At 43.7% G+C, this 22,347-nt stretch overlaps 2 protein-coding genes across 5 annotated transcripts in view; one reads left to right on the top strand and one right to left on the bottom strand.

Annotated features, from left to right (window-relative positions):
• The window catches only part of nid2a (nidogen 2a (osteonidogen)), a 117,228-nt gene extending 113,628 nt beyond the window's left edge, over window positions 1-3,600 (top strand). For all 3 annotated transcript variants that reach the window (XM_046366364.1, XM_046366363.1, XM_046366362.1), the window contains 3 exons: window positions 1,362-1,485; window positions 2,114-2,226; window positions 3,144-3,600. In XM_046366364.1, the coding sequence (XP_046222320.1) occupies window positions 1,362-1,485; window positions 2,114-2,225 (236 nt within the window). In that variant the 3' untranslated portion in view covers window position 2,226; window positions 3,144-3,600. The remainder of the gene's footprint in view (window positions 1-1,361; window positions 1,486-2,113; window positions 2,227-3,143) is intronic.
• On the bottom strand, window positions 3,528-13,371 carry rtraf (RNA transcription, translation and transport factor). Of its 2 annotated transcripts, none has more exons than XM_046366366.1 (8): window positions 13,092-13,371; window positions 12,277-12,401; window positions 11,026-11,125; window positions 10,427-10,504; window positions 9,625-9,713; window positions 9,270-9,338; window positions 7,396-7,444; window positions 3,528-4,041 (listed from the first exon to the last, which is right to left on the bottom strand). In XM_046366366.1, exons 1-8 carry the CDS (start codon window positions 13,150-13,152, stop codon window positions 3,887-3,889), a joined length of 726 nt encoding a protein of 241 aa, XP_046222322.1. In that variant the 5' UTR covers window positions 13,153-13,371; the 3' UTR covers window positions 3,528-3,886. The 2 variants fall into 2 exon arrangements, with proteins under 2 accessions (XP_046222322.1, XP_046222321.1); XM_046366365.1 differs by having other exon boundaries at window positions 10,427-10,513; window positions 13,092-13,349.
• Window positions 13,372-22,347: the final 8,976 nt, after the last annotated feature.

Here is a 22,347-nt window from a genome sequence, read left to right as displayed (position 1 = left end):
CATGTAGAACACATGGAATAACAGCTGTAATATTCTACAAAAAAAAGTGATATTCTGAAATAGAGCCCATATTTTATGGAGGAGAGATTAATCAAATAACTGTTTTCCATTTTTATCTGTGGATTAATTGTTAGAGTAGAGAACACAAGATTTTGTATTACTCAAAATGGGTCCAAATTCTACAAAAATAAGATGTACTTCTGGTGTACCGAAATGCACCGACACGGTTGGTGTGATCAAGGCCTTACACGCATGCTGCTGAGTAAGGCGATAGTGAGGAGTCTTGGGCTACTATTGATTGCGAAGATTGAGGCCTTTTTGATTGTTTGATTGAAGTAAAACAAAAAAGTTAGTGCCAATAGTGAAATTTGGACAAGTATTAATATTGTATTGAACAAAGATGGAAAGAACGTTGGCGCGGCCAAATGCAGGCACATGCAACTCGCTATTCAGGTAGGATGCAATTTTAGAACGTTATTTATTTTTCCGTATTTACAGTATTTTGTCATTATTATTACTGTATGTCATTGTAGGCATATTTATGAATATATGCAGCGTGTTTTGTTTCATTGTATTGAGACATTTTTGTTGGCTAAATTAAGTTTGATCTGTCATTTTAATTGTGTGCTCAGTTTAAAATGGATTATAAGTAAACCAGTTGTAAAATAAATATCATTAGCCTATTGCTGTCATTTGTTGGGGACGCACTAGCCTTTCTTGGTTGTCTAATTGCTGCAATACAGCCTATTCAAAACTTTTGTGACGTTTAAACCAGATAGCAATACACCACTGATAGTTGTTACAGTTGATTTTGGTATTTTAACCTGCTTGTCATGAACTCGTCTGGTGGGGATAGACAAAATCAGCAGACGCACGGCTGGAGCCAGTTTGGTCAGCATGTGAAAGCCGATTTATGGTCAATATGGCTCTATTGGCTGTACAGCATTTACTGCTATGAGGCCTCTGCGGAAGTCAGGGCATTCATACTTCTTGCGCTTCGCGGAGCAGAACAGAGCTGTTCTCAAGGAAGTGAGTTGTGTTTATACAGGACCTCCCACGGTCCAACGCCCACCTACCCTCAAGCAATCTTGTCAATGCGGAGCTATACAGAGCCCTCTGCATTGTCACAAAATATGGGGGGCGATTGAATAATGGACATGTCTCGAGTTTGCATGTTAGTGGGGATGGGGCCAAGCTGTTTTGGAGCAGAGTCAGAGGTGATACACAGTTCAGATGCATACAGACTGTATACTATGAAAGGGGCTTATACTGTTATCAACCTGATGAAACCTATAAAATCTCTCCCTTACCATCCCCAATCTCTTATCTTTTCTCTGTGTCCTCCCCTTTCCCTCTCACAGGGACCAAGCGTCTGGAGTGCATTGCGTCCGATGGGACGGGTAGAAGGGTGATCCACAGCAACCTGAACTACCCATTCAGTATGGTGTTCTATGCCAACCACTTCTATTTCACAGACTGGAGGAGGTAAGAGAGGAACATATCCGGGTTTAAATAGTCGTAGTTATGTCAAATACTTAAGCTGTGCTTGATGGAGGTCGATGGGTGCAATGGTTGCATGCAAACCTTGTAAGTAATGTTTAAAGTAGTTTTATTTTTAGGTTCAGTGTAATGGTATGAGTGTTTTTTTTAAACCAATCTTCAACAACACATTGCACAACTGGCAGCAACCAGCTGAATTGCGAACACAATTTACATTAAAAAAATAGTGTACCAAAACACAAAAGACCAATAAGGCCCAAGCAAGCGCAATGAATGAAAGTATCTAGTAATGTTCATCATTAGCTGTTGTCTTGAACAGAAGAGGGTATTGATGTTAAAGCCAGGGAGAAACAGTTAGGGCTCGATTAAATTTGTATTGCTTCAGTGTTACAAATTGCGTGATTGAAATGTACAAGTAATTTCAAATTGAGCCGACAAGCATTTACCGTGAATGCAGTCCCGCAAAATGTTGAAACATTGCCTTTAAATTTCAATCATACTTGTAATGGCGAACTTCAGTACCACGGATGGAATCTAGCCCTCCATCACAGCTCTTCATTAGGGCACTTTGTTCAAACTTGAATATGCATTTGTTTTTCTGTGGTGTTTGTAGGGATGGAGTCATTGCTCTGAGTCGGGACAGCAGCCAGTTCACAGACGAGTACCTACCTGACCAGAGGTCTCACCTGTACGGCGTCACCATAGCTACCACCCACTGTCTATAAGGTAACAGTGTACATCTTTAAAGCGTCCAGTCCATGTGGTCGACTTTTACATCAAGCTGCCTCATGCTACAGAAACATAATTTTGTAGGCTCACAAACAAATCTTGACTCATGTTATTGGTGATGTTCCAGGTTGTCTGTTTTGCAGTCGTGCTTGTGCATCTCAGAAGATTGCTATATCATATGAATTGGTAACAAGACACTTTCCTCTAAATTGAAATCTGATAATCTGTGCAGCCCCTGCAAAACAATATGGAACAACAGCAATAGCATTCCCTGTTGTCAGTGGTTTTACACATCTGGTGGAAATAAATCAGATGAACTGTTCCACTTGAATTGTACTGTATGGCTTATGCCTTTTTGGGTGTCAGGTAAGATAGAAGCTGTCTGTGTAGCCTGAAATGCTTATCTTTTTTGCAACTCTGCAGATGAAGTATGGTCCCCCAGTGTTAAGGCTCCCTGCTTTCTCACAAGCTTAGTTATGTGACAGTATCAGAGCGGACACCTGCAAAAATAAAATAAGACTGTAAAATGCCAAATAACAGAAGCATTACAAATAGCCTTGAAACAGAACCTGTCAACTCAGAAGTTCCTCGGGGGTGGGTAGAAGGCACCTGCTGCCAAATCACTGTACTTCAGACCTAGGTGACGAAATTTGACCGGTCCTCGCTTAGACATCAAAGCACTTCAAAGCCATAGAAATCTAGCGGCAAGATCCCTATGAGATGACAGTTTTGCGTTTGTTGGGAGCACTCTTGAAATGTACAAAGAGGGGTATTTATGGAGATTTTTAAAAAATGACAAGTTTGGAAAGTAATGTTTGTTCTGTGACTGACATTTTTTTTTAGCTGTGTGGTGTAGCCATCAAGGATGTCTGCTATCCTTCCTGTGGCCCTAATGTGGTTGTCATCTGTTGCAGGGAGACAATGATAGAGACAATCGTGTTTATGGTGCTATTTGGCAGGCTTGCCCGTGAGAACCCTTCCGTCGTACACTGCTACAGAGACGGCGAAAGACTCACGATGGAGCAAGTATTCCACCAACCACAGCAAATTTACAAAACACCAACTGCGACAACCTCCCCCCTCCCCGCAAAAAAAGTTTTGTACATTTGTTTTATACCTCATTTCTTACTTTCTACTGTATCTTTGTATGTGACTTTTTAAAGAAAGCCAAAGAAAATAGCTTTAAAATAAGATCTTTGAGCCACAAGTCCTGTTATAACTGTCAATGTGTATTGAATGAACACACAGCAATGCAGTATGAGTATTCTGTGAACTAATAAGAATGGTCTTCTCAAATATCTGTTTTACCATATTTTTTTTAATCCTTTTTTATAAGATGTGATATTTATAACAATAAAATGTGATTCAGGACTTAAACAGAAATGGGTCATTTCAGCAAAGAATCTTGAGAACTTACCATTTATTATTTAAAAAAATAATAATCTAAAAATCATTCATTTTCATAAAAAAAAAAAAAAGGCTCCCCCCCTCCAAAACAAGACAATTTAATTCCAGTCGTCCCAGCTCCTTATCAAAAAGGGGGAGGCGAAAATAGAATAAGAACAGGGTCCTGGGAACATGTATAGTTTGTGTGACTGGTACAGACTGCGTGTGTTGGGAGTTATAGGGTAGAGGTCAAGGGTTCAGGCAGGCCAGGTCATCTGCCGACCTTGCCCAGGCGGTGGTCTGTCTTGGGGTCTGCGATGATGGCCTGGACAGCTACGATAGCCTCGTTGATGCGGGTCTGCAGGTCTCGCAGCTCCTCAATGTGGAGCAGACGCAGGATCTGAGCCGCCTCGTTCAGGGTAGCGTCTGCAGAGAAAGGAGCAGCACACCGTTTGGAGGCAGTGTTCCAGGACATGAAATTATGCTCAGTCAATGATCAAGGTCACAGTTGAATTCTTGTATGACTGTAGGAACACGTTGACAGGATTAAGGATGCATGTAATCATGCTTTTGTATTCCCTAGGTTCTAAATGCTGTGTAAAAAAATAAAAAATAGCCATTTGTAGTGACCCGAAAAAAAAAGGAAAAAAAACTTCCATACATACACTACCGTTCAAAAGCTTGGGGTCACTTAGAAATGTCCTTGTTTTTTGAAGGAAAAGCATATTTTTTTGTCCATCAAATTGATCAGGAATACAGTGTAGGTTCATGTTGTGAATTACTATTGTAGCTGGAAAAAGCTGATTTAAAAAATGGAATATCTACATTCATCAGCAACCATCACTCCTGTTTCCCAATGGCAGGTTGTGTTAGCTAAAAAGTTGTTTCTGGCCATTTTGAGCCTGTAATCAAACCCACAAATGCTGATGCTCCAGATACTCAACTAGTCTAAAGAAAGAGTTTTTATTTCTTTAGTCACCAGTTTTCAGCGGTGCTAACCTAATTGGAAAAGGGTTCTGTCATGATCAATTAGCCTTTTAAAATGATAAACTTGGATTAGCTAACAACGTGCCATTGGAACACAAGGACTGATGGTTGCTGATAATGGGCCTCTGTACGCCTATGTAGATAATCCATTCAGGAAATATAAACTCAGCAAAACCAAGAAACATCCTCACTGTCAACTGCATGTGTGTGTCAATATTTGTATGAACATAAAATTCAACAGACACACTGAGCAAGTTCCACAGAGATGTGACTAACAGAAATGGAATGTGTCCCTGAACAAAGGGGGGGGGTCAAAATCAAAAGTAACAGTCAGTATCTGATGTGGCCACCAGCTGCATTAAGTACTGCAGTGCATCTCCTCCTCATGGACTGCACCGGATTTGTCAGTTCTTGCTGTGAGATGTTACCCCACTCTTCCACCAAGGCACCTGCAAGTTCACATACATTTCTGTGGGGGGTTGGTGGGGTGGGGGGGGGGGTCTTGCCCTAGCCCTCACCCTCTAACCCAACAGGTCCCAGATGTGCCCAATGGGATTGAGATCCGGGCTCTTCACTGGCCCTGGCAGAACACTGACATTCCGGTCTTGCATGAAATCACACACAGAACGAGCAGTATAGCTGGTGGCATTGTCATGCTGGAGGGTCATGTCAGGATGAGCCTACAGGAAGGGTACCACGAGGGAGGAGGATGTCTTCCCTGTAATGCACAGCGTTGAGATAACTTGTCATTGCAGGCACAGTTTGATGATGCAGAGACACACCGCCCCAGACCATGACAGAACCTCCACCTCCAAAAATCGAACCCGCTCCAGAGTACAGGCCTCGGTGTAATGCTCATTCCTTTGACAAATGCAAATCTGACCATCACCCCTGGTGAGAAAACCGTGACTCGTCAGTGAAGAGCACTTTTTGCCAGTCCTGTCTGGTCCAGCAACGGTGGGTTTGTGCCTGTAGACAACGTTGTTGCCAGTGATGTCTGGTGAGGAACTGCCTTACAACAGGCCTACAAGCCCTTAGTCCAGCCTCTCTCAGCACTGATGGAGGGATTGTGCGTTCCTGGTGTAACTCGGCAGTTGTTGCGCAGGTGTGATGTTCGATGTACCGATCCTGTGCAGGTGTTATGCGAGGACAATCAGCTGTCCTGTCCGTCCTGTCTCCCTGTAGCTCTGTCTTAGGCGTCTCACAGTACGGCAATTTATTTATTGCCCTGGCCACATCTGCTGTCCTCGTGCCTCCTTGCAGCATGACGAATGGCACATTCACACAGATGAGCAGGGACCCTGGGCATCTTTCTTTTGGTGTTTTTCAGAGTCAGTAGAAAGGCCTCTTTACGGTCCTAAGTTTTCATAACTGACCACCATCTGTAAACTGTTAGTGTCTGAACGATCGTTCCACAGGTGCATGTTCATTAATTGTTTATGGTTCATTGAACAAGCATAGGAAACAGTGTTTAAACCCTTTACAATGAAGACATTTGGATTTTTACAAATTATCTTTGAAAGACAAGGGTCCTGAAAAATCAGCCGTTTCCAGCAACAAGTTAATTTACAACATTAACAATGTCTATACTGTATTTCTGATCAATTTGATCTTTTAATAGAACCCCCCAAAAAATCCAGACCTTTTGAACGGTATTGTACAACTCCTGCACTGACACAGCTTGCTTATATTGACATGACAGGCCACTTCAAACAGTGGTTCACAGGAAAATGTCACTCGTCTCCACTGACACATTCCATGTCGTTTTCTTTGCCCGGATGCATCTCCAACAGATCTGGATCAGATCTCGACTATGTGATGGCCCTAGCAATCCTACATCAACAGTAGTCAAGATAAATTCCATTCCTATTCTGTCAATCATATCAATAGGACAGAACGGGTTTGCCATGGTGCCCTAGGGGGCAGCCTAGCTGGGCTGTTAGCTCCTGCAAATGTATTGTTAATTTTATTATGTTGTTTTAGGAAGATAGCGATCACACAAATCTCGTGATCTGAAATCGTATTTTCAATAATAAATCGATTAGATTGATTGCACTGCTAGCTTGCTTTACAGCAAGCTTTGTCAATGCAGTTTTGATTTGGGGAGCTCATGCCGGGGATGTCCTCTTGAGGTGTCGGACAGCTTGGACAGACTGTGTTGAATCGTGTCGCTGTAATGGAAGCCTGCTACATTGGGACTGGGAGACAATTCAGCCTGGAGAACACCACTGGACATTACTCGGACTGAGGAGGTACAGGATGCGAGTCAACTCAGCGAGGGTGGCTAAGTAGTGGAAAGATTTGCAAGGCAAGGCGGAGCCAGGCTACTCCCAAGTGGTCGCAACCAACGTGGTTTGGACAGTGAAGAAAGCTGGCTGGCTAGTTCTGCAAGCTATTCCCAAGGAGAGCAACCACTTATCTGGAGGACTATTCAAATGTGTTATGTTTTGGTCTTTGCAGTATTTAATTATTTGGGCCATGTGATATTTACTGCAATTCAGCTTTTGGCTGTGATTGTGTAACATGTTTGAAGAGGACCACAATGGAAATACGTTTTTTACTTAAATGCATTGTATCCTCATGTTTGTATTGCGTTTTATAATTGTCAAATAAAAATGTGTAGAGACTTATTATAATAGTCTTGGGCACAACAGGGAATTGACAGCGTAAGCATTTGCAGTTACAGAAGTACTTCAAAATGTAATTTAGGGACTAGTCCCTTTGAGGATAATACACTGCCGTTTGAAATGTGTCCATGTGCATTACTTAAAATACTCGACTGCGAGCACTCACCTCCAGTATCAAAGCCGAGGATGTGTTTGTCCAAGGCCACGGGGAGACCCTTGAGGCAAAAACAGGAAGAGACATCACAGCAATTAGGGGACACAGGAAGTGCCAATATACAGCCGTCCTCTTAAAATAGCGTAGCCTCGGAGATGACTTCCAGACCACTGCACACAGGCCTTACCCATCACACTGAGGATCTATGTACAGTGCCTTGCAAAAGTATTCATCCTCCTTGGCGTTATTCCTATTTTGTTGCATTACAACCTAAATAGATTTTTATTTGGATTTCATATAATGGACATACACAAAAAAGTCAAAAATTGGTGAAGTGAAAAGAAAAAAACATGTTTAAAATAAAATTCTATAAAATAAAACTGAAAAGTGGTGGGTGCATATGTTTTCACCCCCTTTGCTATGAAGCCCCTAAATAAGATCTGGTGCAACCAAATACCTTCAGAAGTCACATAGTTAAATAAAATCCACCTGTGTGTAATCTAAATATCACATGACCTATCACATAATCTCATATACATACACACACCTGTTCTGAAAGGCCCCAGAGTCTGCAACGCCACTAAGCAAGCGGCACCATGAAGACCAAGGAGCTCTCCAAATAGGTCAGGGACAAAGTTGTGGAGAAGTACAGATCAGGGTTGGGTTATAAAAAAAATCTGAAACTTTGAACATTCCACAGAGCACCATTAAATCCATTATTAAAAAAAAAAAATGGAAAGAATATGGCACCACAAACCTGCCAAGAGAGGGCCACCCACCAAAACTCACAGACCGGGCAAGGAGGGCATTAAATCAGAGAGTCAACAAAGAGACCAAAGATAACCCTAAAGGAGTTACAAAGCTCCACAGCGGAGATTGGAGTATCTGTCCACAGGACCACATTAAAATGTACACTCCACAGTGCTGGGCTTTATGGAAGCGTGGCCAGAAAGAGCCATTGCTTAAACAAAAAAAACAAGCAAACACATTTGGTGTTCACCAAAGGGCATGTGGGAGACTCCCCAAACATATGGAAGGTACTCTTTTTGGCCATCAAGGAAACCCAACACCTCATCACCCGAGAACTTCATGTTCAATGTCCCCCCCCCAATCGGCAGGGACTGGAAAAGTGGTCAGAATTGAAGGTATGATGGATGGCACTAAATACAGGGAAATTCTTGAAAAAAAACCTGTTTCAAGTCTTCCAGATTTGAGACAGATGGAGGTTCACCTTCCAGCAGGACAATGATCCTAAGCATACTGCTAAAGCAACACTTGAGTGGTTTAAGGGGAAACATTTAAATGTCTTGGAATGGCCTAGTCAAAGCCCAGACCTCAATCCAATTGAGAATCTGTGGTATGACTGAAAGATTGCTGTACACCAGCGGAACCCATCCAACTTGAAGGAGCTGGAGCAGTTTTGCCTTGAAGAATGGGCAAAGAATCCCAGTGGCGAGAAGTGACAAGATTATAGAGACATATCCCAAGAGACTTGCAGCTTTAATTGCTGCAAAAGATGGCTCTACAAAGTATTGACTTTGGGGGGTGAATATATTGGAAAAATTGGAAAAATGCCAAGGGGTGTGAATACTTTCACAAGCCACTGTGTCAAGTGTCTCAGAGTAGGAGTGCCCCCACCCCTGTCCATATAATTTTATTCATTGCGATTTAAAAAAGGCTAAACTGATCCTAACCAGTACTCAGATGTTTTGTACACTTGAGTGTGCTTGCCTTGTGCAAATGGTCCCAAAAATACAAAACCCATCCTGTTTGGACCCAGTTCTGAAATATTGTGGGCATTCTTTCAGATCACGTTTTAAAACCTTTGTCATTTTGATGAGGCCTAAATGTGTAGGCGGGAGGGCGGATCTGCCTCAGTATCTCACCTCTTTAGACTGCCTGGCCTTGGCTATAGCCTCTGGGGTTAGCCTCTCTTGGATGAGGATCCTTATTGCCTGTTGTACAAGTAGAATTACCACACCATTGCTACCAAATCTGCACAGGGTCATTATTTACAACATGGTCATAAAAACTGGGTAACACAGTATAGCGCCAATCCGAACTGGCTCTGATATTTTCATTTTACATTGTCCTTTCCAGCAAGGTTCCAGTAACTATGGTGGGTGCGTAACTAGGCCATCGCACTACTGCTAGGCACAGCTTGGCTCAGTAGTGTGAAAAGGGCCTTAGTACATTTGTCCCACTTCATAGACATGGTGCTTGATGACTGCTGGTTCTCACCTTCAGCATGACCAGGTAGTCGTCGTGACGCTGGATCTTCAGCATGTTAGCCAGGCCCATCACGCCAGCCTTAAAATCTGGGTTGTTGCCTTGGAGCAAGAAGGGAACACACCCAGTCACCTTAACACTATACATATCTACCCCTACCACTCCAGTATCCCTGCACATTGTGAATATGGTATTCGCACGGACCCTGTACATTCAGTAGCTTACTTTCTTGTGTTCTTCTCATTTCTATTCCTTGTGCGTTTGTGTTCTACTTTACTTTATAGTACTACAGATATTGATTACTGCATTGTTGTAAAAGAGTTAGTCATTTCACTGTATTTGTGCAAGTGACAATAAAACTTTAAACACTTATTTTCAATACAGCATGGTCCTGTTGACATTCATAATGTCAGCTGGAGTCACAACTGTCCCTGTTGGTTTGATTCTCATCTTGTTTTGCATGGTAATCAAACAAAAAGATAACCATATGTAATCACTGGGAATAAACAATCTTCAAGGGAAGTTGAGCCTAAGCAGGCCAGGTAGGTAATAATGAGCATAAAGCAAAGGGGCCTACCCTAGAAGAGTAGCTAGTGAAAGGCACCACATGAGCCTGAGGTATCCAATGTTTCTAGTCACCACTGTCAGCCTCTACATTCCCATAGCAGTGAGAGGTTGCTGTGTGCAATGATGATTTTATCACAAAACATGAGGGACAGAGGAAGAGGAGTGAAGAGAGGATGAGAGAGATGAGTAGAGGGATAAGGTGAGAGAGGAGGATAGGCATTTAGAGGAATAGAGTGGTTAAGCTCACTGTCCAGATGGATGAGTGGATCCGAGGGTTTCTCCGCCTTGGTGGCCGTGGCTGGCGGACAGTTCTTGTACTTCTCAACTGGGGAGCCAGTGGGACACACACCATCCAGAAAGTGACCACTTAGTCCATGCCCCCCACTTATTACATACTACTTAACTGCTTTTACAACAAAATACTTGCTTTAATAGTGTGTAAACTCAGTCATTTAACACTCCTGGACACTTAACAGTGTATGGCAACAGAGGGTGGAACCACAATTAGATTATCCCTCTAACCACTAGGCAGGCAGCCTAGTGGTTAGAGCATTGGACTAGTAACCAAAAGGTTGCAAGATCAAATCCCCGAGCTGACATGGTACAAATCTGTTAACCCACTGCCTTCATTGTAAATAAGAATTTGTTCTTAACTGACTTGCCTAGTAAAATAAAGGTCAAATAAATGACCCCTTATGGTGGAGCAGTCAAAGTTAAAGTTGCCACTGTTAATACAATGCTACCATCTAGTGGCCGACATTCAAAGAACCGAATCACACCTAGGAAAATAACGCTAGTCCCTTCAATAAATCAAGAGATATAAGGAGTAAATGGATGGTACAGTACCATTGTCTCCATACTCAAACCGAACTGCTAGACCCAGCAACCAGTCCACCGACTCCTGTCTCTCTTGGACACTGAATGGGCAGTTTACATCTTGAAGATACTACGTAGAAAACAGAAAATCAAGCTCATGTTCAGAAGGGAGAAAACTTGTCACAGTGTGCCTTACAGAATATGACCCAGGGTACTTTGAATACAAGATTCCTGAGACCATAACCGTGATACAATCTTCTTCAAAATGGTTTACTCCATCGGAGTGGTGTCGTTACTAGCTCTCACCAGGTAGCTCTTTAATTCAGAGCTTGTGTATTCATCAGCGCTCACCGTAAAACTAAAAAAAACATTTATTGGACAAATGCACGTAGGTCCCTCCCTGTTTGCTTGCGTTTGGTTCCTATTGAATACACCGCAGGTGAGACATGGCTGACCAATTGTTTTCAAATGCCGCCATTCACATTTCATGAAAAAAAAAATGGTAGTATCTCCTTGAGCAGCATGCCTTACCCAGAGGAACCTTATACTGTCCAGACTCATCACACTGGGGAACTATTCAAGCCTGGAGACAAAGGTTTCTGATGCAAGCGCATATGTCTCAAGAGTGATATGTGATATGTCTCAAAAGTCTTCACTCATCCAGTTCTCACCTCGCCACCTTCTTAAAAATGGCAGTTGGTAGCAAGAGGAATCATGGAGAGGGTGCTTCCTGGACAGAAAACAGGGTGGTAACTTCACAACCCCAATGGAGGTTCTCCAATGAAAAAGAGAGCGTCACAGCTATGGAGAACAGTGATTAGGCCGGTAAATCAGATTGCTTTCAGCATTCTAGGATGATTAGGTCTACAGACTAATCCTGGGGCATGTTCAGCAGGACGTTTTGGAATGTTCAGATAGAAATATGTCATGTAGAACAAACATTCATGTCTGCTCTATTCATGGGATTTCCATCTGCAACACTTGACACCATTTGGCCTTGGACTGGCTCTATTGTTTTGCCTGTGATGTAAACGGTTAGGGAAGGGGTTGAGAACAGATCCTCCTAGATACGCTGATAAAGTGGAAAAAGACCCAGTTCAGTAAGGAGACCATTATGAAACATGGAGATACTACGTGAACAATAATAAAAAAACACAGATTTTCGTTTTCCATCGCAACTGTGTTACAGTGCGCCCTTACTGAACACAATCCAGGTTGTAATTTCTCAGATGTAATATGAACAGACCTTTGACTGACCCTGCAGCAAGTCTTGCTGCTCACCTGCTCAAAGGATTTGGGCCATTCCGAGCTGGGGATATTTCTCAGGTTGCCCCGGTCTTCAATTTTGTAGTGTCTGATTTTCTGGTCTTCCAGCCACACAATGAAATTCCTGAACTCTGTCTCATCTGTGCAAAGCAGAACATGAAGACAGTGACACAATAACTAGATGCACAAATAGTGGTAATAATAGATTTCCTGTGTTAAATTATAGGCTGTGTTATAACTGGGGAGCCAGTGGGAATAATATGTGTTATGTAATAGGACAAAGATAAAGCACTCACATTTATTTTTGAACCGGCAGAAATTCGCATAAGAAAATTCTGTAAAATTTCTAAGACAATTCACTTGTAATATACCAACAAGGAATATAGAGAGTATCACTTTCAGATGCCACCCATAGCCTAGCTAAAGTTAGCTAATTATCTAACATTACCTAGTTGCGTTCTCCGTCTCCACTGCCTCGCTGGCACTGCTGTTAGTAAACGAGCTATGCTAGTTAGCCAACTATCTGGCTTAGCTAGCTCCCAAAGCTAGTTAGCTTTGCAAATGCACAAAACCTGGACCACCTAACAAGACTCACAGGTTAATAATGTTATATTATTAAACACAGCTAAGATAAACAAAACATGCATACATATTACAGACATGGCTGTATCGAAATGTTTTAGACCTAGAGTAACATCAAAAGACGGTACGGTAACAACTAACGTTAGCTAGCTAGATGCTACGTATTCTGAGCATGGCCATGGGTGGCTCTGAAAGTGCACGTCATTCACTTGCAGATAGCTTGTTTATCGTGGTTTTGTTATAGCTACCGTTGCAGTCAAATCCAGAGGGGTTATGGTAATCCAACGCTGTCAGTTTTCTTCGAAACATTTTGTCAAGTGGTTCTACCTTTATAGGTAAAAAAAAATGGAACTCCTAGCAGAGACGCACAGAGTTCTTCTGTGGGTTTTATGGCGGACTACAACCCAACAAGGTGTATTGCCGCCACCAACTGGACGGGTTGAAACCAAAATAATGTAAAAAGAAAATCCATACATTTTATTTAACATGGCAAGTCAATTAAGAACAAATTATTATTTACAAATGACGGCCTACCCCGCCCAAACCCTTCACCACGACGACGATTAGATTGTGCGCTGCCCAATGGGACTCCCAATCAGGCTGTTGTGATAAAGCATGGAATTGAACCAGGGTCTGTAGTGACACTGAGATGCAGTGCCTTGGACCGCTGCGCCACTTGGGAGCCCCCATACATGATAGGGAAACTAACACATAAATTTAAAAAAATAGTACATTGACAAAACAAAATTAAACTCCCACTTCTTTCAATTCTCCATATGTGCCTTCTCAGGTTCTAGGGCCTGAGAGGGTGCTACGGCTTGTGATAATATTCCATATAACTCCTTCGCAGAGAAATCTTTCAGCCCCAGGAACCGCTCTGCCACTTCCACAATGATTTCTATCTTCCTGGACTTTCTCTCCACCTTGGCAGTGTAATTTATCACCACAGCTATAAAGGCCACCTTCTTAACCTTTAAAATGTCAGGATCCAGCTGGTGAAAGGCAACCCCTGCAGCCTGCAGTGAATATCTATCCACCACTATGGACTCTTCAAGTGCACCATTCAAACCCTCAACCCTTTTATTAACAGCTGCTGCATATGATATGCTCTGGATAGCGCTGACTTTGGGCATTCGAAAAACGTGGCTTCATGGTTCCCACCACAATTGCAACACTTTTATAACGCATATGATATATTCCACAACTCAGACATTTCGGCTTCTCCCTTCTGCAAACACTTGAAACATGACCAAAAGCTTTACAATGATCACATTTATCCCATTGGTCTTGGGATAAATGCTCAGACTCTGTAGTTAATATACCTTAACTGAAGAGGAACAGAAGAAAAAGGAAAAGAAAGAGGACAACAAAGTGAAACAGTCAGCACTTCTATTGCAACTTCGTATTTCGTCGACCTAGCGTAGTCTACACTGCTATCTGCCCAGCAGCTAGCCAGCTAGCAAACGTCCACCGTCTACCGAATAGCAGCACTGTAGAAACTATTACACTCAACTGAACGACTTGATTAGTGTAGTGTTAGCTAGCTACATAGTTGTCTTTGCTGTCTTCGTATCCAAGATAATTGTGTAGTTTAGAGCGTGTAGTCTTAGAGTGATTATCTTAATTTACCGAGGTTAGCTAGCCAGCTATTTGTCGTCCTTAACGTAGGAGACACTGCTAGCTAGCCAACGTCTACTGAATAGAACTTCCGTACTCAACAACCCGGTCGCATTACGCTTCGCTCCACAGGTAGTATCACATTTTTCATTTCATTTCATTACAGCACAACGGTTTGATTTGTTTGTTCGTAGCTAGCTACATAGCTAGCTACATAGCCGTCTGTGTATCAAAGATAATTGTGTAGTCTAGAGCGATTTTCTAGGTTAGCTAGCCAGCTATTGTCGTTCTTTTAACGCAACATAACGTAATCAACACTGCTAGCTAGCCAGCTAGCCCCCGAACGTAATCAACACTGCTAGCTAGCCAGCTAGCCCCCGAATAGCAGCACTGTAGAAACTATTACACTCAACGGAACGACTTGATTAGTGTAGTGTCAACAACGCAGCCACTGCCAGCTAGCCTACAAAGTCAACAACGCAGCCACTGCCAGCTAGCCTACTTCAGCAGTACTGTATCATTTTAATCATTTTAGTCAATAAGATTCTTGCTACGTAAGCTTAACTTTCTGAACATTCGAGACGTGTAGTCCACTTGTCATTCCAATCTCCTTGCATTAGCGTAGCCTCTTCTGTAGCCTGTCAACTATGTGTCTGTCCATCCCTGTTCTCTCCTCTCTGCACAGACCATACAAACGCTCCACACCGCGTGGCCGCTGCCACCCTAATCTGGTGGTCCCAGCGCGCACGACCCACGTGGAGTTCCAGGTCTCCGGTAGCCTCTGGAACTGCCGATCTGCAGCCAACAAGGCAGAGTTCATCTCAGCCTATGCCTCCCTCCAGTCCCTCGACTTCTTGGCACTGACAGAAACAATGGATCACCACAGATAACACTGCTACTCCTACTGCTCTCTCTTCGTCCGCCCACGTGTTCTCGCACACCCCGAGAGCTTCTGGTCAGCGGGGTGGTGGCATCGGGATCCTTATCTCTCCCAAATGGTCATTCTCTCTTTCTCCCCTTACCAATCTGTCTATCGCCTCCTTTGAATTTCATGCTGTCACAGTTACCAGCCCTTTCAAGCTTAACATCCTTATCATTTATCGCCCTCCAGGTCCCCTCGGAGAGTTCATCAATGAGCTTGATGCCTTGATAATCTCCTTTCCTGAGGACGGCTCACCTCTCACAGTTCTGGGCGACTTTAACCTCCCCACATCTACCTTTGACTCATTCCTCTCTGCCTCCTTCTTTCCACTCCTCTCCTCTTTTGACCTCACCCTCTCACCTTCCCCCCCTACTCACAAGGCAGGCAATACGCGCGACCTCATCTTTACTAGATGCTGTTCTTCCACTAACCTCATTGCAACTCCCCTCCAAGTCTCCGACCACTACCTTGTATCCTTTTCCCTCTCGCTCTCATCCAACACTTCCCACACTGCCCCTACTCGGATGGTATCGCGCCGCCCCAACCTTCGCTCTCTCTCCCCCGCTACTCTCTCCTCTTCCATCCTATCATCTCTTCCCTCTGCTCAAACCTTCTCCAACCTATCTCCTGATTCTGCCTCCTCAACCCTCCTCTCCTCCCTTTCTGCATCCTTTGACTCTCTATGTCCCCTATCTTCCAGGCCGGCTCGGTCCTCCCCTCCCGCTCCGTGGCTTGATGACTCATTGCGAGCTCACAGAACAGGGCTCCGGGCAGCCGAGCGGAAATGGAGGAAAACTCGCCTCCCTGCGGACCTGGCATCCTTTCACTCCCTCCTCTCTACATTTTCCTCCTCTGTCTCTGCTGCTAAAGCCACTTTCTACCACTCTAAATTCCAAGCATCTGCCTCTAACCCTAGGAAGCTCTTTGCCACCTTCTCCTCCCACCTGAATCCTCCTCCCCCCCTCCTCCCTCTCTGCAGATGACTTCGTCAACCATTTTGAAAAGAAGGTCGACGACATCCGATCCCCGTTTGCTAAGTCAAACGACACCGCTGGTTCTGCTCACACTGCCCTACCCTGTGCTCTGACCTCTTTCTCCCCTCTCTTTCCAGATGAAATCTCGCGTCTTGTGACGGCCGGCCGCCCAACAACCTGCCCGCTCGACCCTATCCCCTCCTCTCTTCTCCAGACCATTTCCGGAGACCTTCTCCCTTACCTCACCTCGCTCATCAACTTATCCCTGACCGCTGGCTTACGTCCCTTCCGTCTTCAAGAGAGCGAGAGTTGCACCCTTTCTGAAAAAACCTACACTCGATCCCTCCGATGTCAACAACTACAGACCAGTATCCCTTCTTTCTTTTCTCTCCAAAACTCTTGAACGTGCCGTCCTTGGTCAGCTCTCCCGCTATCTCTCTCAGAATGACCTTCTTGATCCAAATCAGTCAGGTTTCAAGACTAGTCATTCAACTGAGACTGCTCTTCTCTGTATCACGGAGGCGCTCCGCACCGCTAAAGCTAACTCTCTCTCCTCTGCTCTCATCCTTCTAGACCTATCGGCTGCCTTCGATACTGTGAACCATCAGATCCTCCTCTCCACCCTCTCCGAGTTGGGCATCTCCGGCGCGGCCCATGCTTGGATTGCGTGCTACCTGACAGGTCGCTCCTACCAGGTGGCGTGGCAAGAATCTGTCTCCTCACCACGCGCTCTCACCACTGGTGTCCCCCAGGGCTCTGTTCTAGGCCCTCTCCTATTCTCGCTATACACCAAGTCACTTGGCTCTGTCATAACCTCACATGGTCTCTCCTATCATTGCTATGCAGACGACACACAATTAATCTTCTCCTTTCCCCCTTCTGATGACCAGGTGGCGAATCGCATCTCTGCATGTCTGGCAGACATATCAGTGTGGATGACGGATCACCACCTCAAGCTGAACTTCGGCAAGACGGAGCTGCTCTTCCTCCCGGGGAATGACTGCCCGTTCCATGATCTCGCCATCACGGTTGACAACTCCATTGTGTCCTCCTCCCAGAGCGCTAAGAACCTTGGCGTGATCCTGGACAACACCCTGTCGTTCTCAACTAACATCAAGGCGTTGGCCCGTTCCTGTAGGTTCATGCTCTACAACATCCGCAGAGTACGACCCTGCCTCACACAGGAAGCGGCGCAGGTCCTAATCCAGGCACTTGTCATCTCCCGTCTGGATTACTGCAACTCGCTGTTGGCTGGGCTCCCTGCCTGTGCCATTAAACCCCTACAACTCATCCAGAACGCCGCAGCCGTCTAGTGTTCAACTTTCCCAAGTTCTCTCACGTCATCCCGCTCCTCCGCTCTCTCCACTGGCTTCCAGTTGAAGCTCGCATCCGCTACAAGACTATGGTGCTTGCCTACGGAGCTGTGAGGGGAACGGCACCTCAGTACCTCCAGGCTCTGATCAGGCCCTACACCCAAATAAGGGCACTGCGTTCATCCACCTCTGGCCTGCTCGCCTCCCTACCACTGAGGAAGTACAGTTCCTGCTCAGCCCAGTCAAAACTGTTCGCTGCTCTGGCTCCCCAATGGTGGAACAAACTCCCTCACGACGCCAAGACAGCGGAGTCAATCACCACCTTCCGGAGACACCTGAAACCCCACCTCTTTAAGGAATACCTAGGATAGGATAAAGTAATCCTTCTCACCCCCCTTAAAATATTTAGATGCACTATTGTAAAGTGGTTGTTCCACTGAATGTCATAAGGTGAATGCACCAATTTGTAAGTCGCTCTGGATAAGAGCGTCTGCTAAATGACTTAAATGTAAATGTAAAACTGCACTTGAGTAGGGAGAGACTCCCTATCAAAAAACAAAAGAACATATAAACTCTTTATTTTTCTTCATTCACCACACGATTCATCCAAAGTGCATCAATCACTCCAGGAATATTTTTCATCTCTTAAACATCTACTTCCTACGAGACTCCAGATATAACCCCCTTGAGGGGTGCCCTGTTCCTAAAAGACACACATGACATTTAAGCTACGGCTTGTGATAACCAGCACACCGTTTTTTTAAATATGTTTTTTTATCTGTGTTGTTGTCTATCACTTGTTATCTTTCGTGCAAATACATAAATATGTGTGAATTACACATTTGGGACCCACAAAAAAATTATTCAACATCCTGTAGCTCTTCTGCAGTAAATCTGTCTCTCCCGAAAACTTCCCTGCTGCTGCCACTACCAAATTAAAATTCTGGGGTTTACATTCCATCTGTACAGTACAGTTAATAACCATAGCAACGACTGCTAAGAGACCAACCTTACCAAACACAAACTGTTGAAAGAGAGACATGTTAGACTCCTTTCCGTAAAGTCTTATCATATAAAACATATCACGAAGGCTGTGATGGAAACAGGAAGTTTGGTTGTAATTTTATAAATGCTGGAAGATAATTTGTGGGATCGTTTTGTGTATTATGTGGGAACGCCTTCATGAGCAAATATTGATATAATAACCATCATATCGATCACACAATGATATGGTGTGTGGTCCTCCCACTACGACTCGGTAAAGCATGCAGTTTATTAGGCTACATATTAAATCATGAATGATGAACTTCACAAGGTGGTGAAAGTGTACGGTGATGAGTTTCATGCTGCTTTCCAATAAATATTGAGGGTCTTACTCTGGTGACATGATAATCGATGCTTGATTTCCATTTGACAAGTCAAAATATTCTCTCTCTTATCCATAATAATCTGGTCTATTTTGATCACAGAATGACAAAGCCTGAACATTTCAGCTATATTTCTTATTGATTTTTAGCTCTATAGACTTTACTGACTTTATTGTCCCCATGGGATTTTTTTTTGTAGTGTCATGTACATGTTTAAAGTGACATTTAAATACAAAACAAATTGACAATACAACTTTCATAAACAGTTACATACAAATAAAAAGAGCCTGCTGGCCTTGGGTCGATAGTAACATGAGCCCAAGCTATTTAGGAGGGATATCACACCTGCCACAAATGATTGTCTAGTTCTGTTTTTCCTGCCTAGGGGTGCCCTATACCTGCGCCCAGATGGGAGTAGTTCAAAGTCTGGGTACAGTGGGTGGCTTGGGTCTAAAATTATTTTGTGAGCCTTGCCGAGCGCCCTGAACTTAAAGATCTCATCCAGGCCTGTCTGTTTGACTCCAAGTTCCTTGCTTGCTGTGGTGATAATAATTTTCTGCATATTTCTCTGGCTGACAGCATTGCCAAACCAATAAACAATACAAAAAGTTAAAGTTAAAATACTCTCAATTAAAGATTTGTAAAACAGAGTCCGTATAGTAGAATTAACATTAAAAGATCCCAGATTTTTGAGAAAGTACAGTCTCTGTAGGTATACAATCTCTATGTTCTGACCACTGATAGATGTTGCAGAGGTAGGTGTTGCACGCTTCCTGAAGTCTACTTACATCTCTTTGGTCTTTTGCACCCCAGTATCTCTACTTGCACATCATAATATGCACATATATCACTCCAGTATTAATGCTAAGTTGTAATTATTTTTGCCCCTGTAACAGTATAACTTCAGACCGTCCCTCGCCCATACCCGGGCGCGAACCAGGGACCCTCTGCACACATCAACAACAGTCACCCACGAAGCATCGTTACACATCGCTCCACAAAAGCCGCGGCCCTTGCAGAGCAAGGGGAACTACTACTAGGTCTCAGAGCAAGTGACGTCACCGATTGAAACGCTATTTAGCACGAACACTGCTAACTAGCTAGCCATTTCACATCCGTTACACCCCTATGACCTATTTATTGCCTGCCTCCCTACTCCTCTACATTTTCACACAATGTACATAGATTCTTTCTATTTTTCTTTTCTGTTATTGACTGTACATTTGTTTTTGTCGCACTGCTATGCTTTATCATGGTCAGGTCGCAGTTGTAAATGAGAACTTGTTCTCAACTGAACTACCTGGTTAAATAAAGGTGAAATAAAAAACAGTTGTGGTGGAGGTCAAGTATACCTATGGTGCGAGGGACCTTACCATTGAAGAGGCAGTGAAGATGAAGGATTTCTAAATCAAGTAGGGAGGGTCTTACCGCCTCCTTGAAGACCATCCTTACTGGCACCAGGTCCAAGGTCAGCTCCATGCTATGATTAAAAGACACTTCTCAACATCAACTGTTCAGAGGAGACTGCGCGAATCAAACCTTCATGGTCGAATTGCTGCAAAGAAACCACTACTAAAGGACACCAATAATAAGAAGAGACTTGCTTGGGCCAAGAAACACGAACAATAGACATTAGACTGGTGAAAGTTGTCCTTTGATCTGAAGTGTCCAAATTTGAGATTTCGCCATGTCTTTGTGAGTCGTGGTGTGGGTGAACGGATGATCTCTGTATGTGTATTTCCCACCGTAAACCATGAAGGAGGAGGTGTTATGGTGTGGGGGTGCTTTGCTGGTGAAACTGTCTGTGATTTATTTAGAATTCAGGGCACACTTAACCATCATGGTACCACAGCATTCTGCAGCGATACACCATCCCATCTGGTTTGGGCTTAGTGGGACTATGAACCAACACACCTCCAGTCTGTGTTAGGGCTATTTTACCAAGAAGGAGAGTGCTGCACCAGATGACCTGACCTCCACAATCACCTGCCTCAACCATATTGAGATGGTTTGGGATGAGTCGGACCGCAGAGTGAAGGAAAAGCAGCCAACAGGTGCTCAGGATATGTGGGAACTCCTTCAAAAGACTGTTGGAAAAGCATTACAGGTGAAGCTGGTTGAGAGAATGCCAAGAGTGTACAAAGCTGTCATCAAGGCAAAGGGTGGCTATTTAAAGAATTTCAAATATAAAATATATTTTTGGTAATATATTTTTGGTTACTACATGATTCCATGTGTTATTTCATAGTTTGATGTCTTCACTGTTATTCAACAATGTAGAAAACAGTAAAATAAAGACTGTTTTCCAGAATAGGTTATATTATATTCAAGCTTTGCTCAAAGCAGCCAACTAAAGTAATGTAGTTTACATAAGTTTGATCACAAAGGCTGGTCTTGGTGCATCTCCTCACAGTTTCATTCAGTAGTACAAGACAATTCAAATGTCATTTTATCACAGTGGGAATTTATATCTGTGATGGTTAAATGATGTCTTACCCCAGAGTGTAAGAGAGAGTACATCACTTCCAGCACATCTCCTTGCTGAGGGTGGCGTTGATCAAGCACTGCTTCTGCTGGGTTGAGCCTGACGTTCTGCATGTCTAAAATAGGGGGGAAAGGGGACATAAAGTAAAAATGTCCATGCATCTACCAATTCGATGTTTTACACAATATTGTATCTTATTTGATAGGCATGCCAGATAGAAATAAGTCACGGGCTGGATCCAGCCACACACACACACGGCAGCAACTTAATTTATGTTGTTTAGAAGGATAATCATCCAAGTTAACTTCAGAGAGTAGGCATTCCCTATGGGAAATATGCAAATATGTGCTGAAACAGGACAATAGGCTTTGCCAAACCTCCTTCCTTGTTCTACCCACTGAAGGGAGAGTCAAGGTACAAAGTGTTTCACTGATACACCTCATCACTGTAGGAACCAGTTGTTCCACATTGTATTGCCATGCTTTATGATGCATCTGACAGACACCTTTATGAACACAGATCAGACCTGCATCGGCTCAAATTCTGCAATGATTGAGCTTGTCTGTCACAATGGAACCAAATGAATTGTCCCAAAAGTGCAAACCGGTTGAGTGAATCCAGAGAGTAAAAATCACAGACCACCTGGGGTGGACTGACGGTTTCACCATTGTTCTTATCTCATTTAAAGTCTTGGGGATTGTCATCACCCTTCTGGTGGCCATTTTGTTCGCCCATGGCCAGAGGCTACTTCTGCTTCCTGGAAATGCTTCCCCTGCTGGCCTGCTTTTGCTGTATCCGTTTTTCTTGGGGCAGCCAACGTAGACCA

Source organism: Oncorhynchus gorbuscha, linkage group LG10, assembly GCF_021184085.1.
Source record: "Oncorhynchus gorbuscha isolate QuinsamMale2020 ecotype Even-year linkage group LG10, OgorEven_v1.0, whole genome shotgun sequence".
In the NCBI taxonomy this organism is placed as follows: Eukaryota; Metazoa; Chordata; class Actinopteri; order Salmoniformes; family Salmonidae; genus Oncorhynchus; species Oncorhynchus gorbuscha.
This window is presented reverse-complemented; position numbering and strand designations above follow the sequence as displayed.

Excerpts from the sequence above, each read along its gene's own strand:
- rtraf (XM_046366365.1), bottom strand. The coding sequence starts at position 13,152 with ATGTTTCGAAGAAAACTGACAGCGTTGGATTACCATAACCCCTCTGGA. Across the intron at positions 9,339-9,624 it reads ACTACCTGGTCATGCTGAAG|GCAATAAGGATCCTCATCCA; the intron begins GTGAGAACCAGC and ends CTTGTACAACAG. Across the intron at positions 4,042-7,395 it reads CCTCGGCTTTGATACTGGAG|ACGCTACCCTGAACGAGGCG; the intron begins GTGAGTGCTCGC and ends CTTTCTCTGCAG.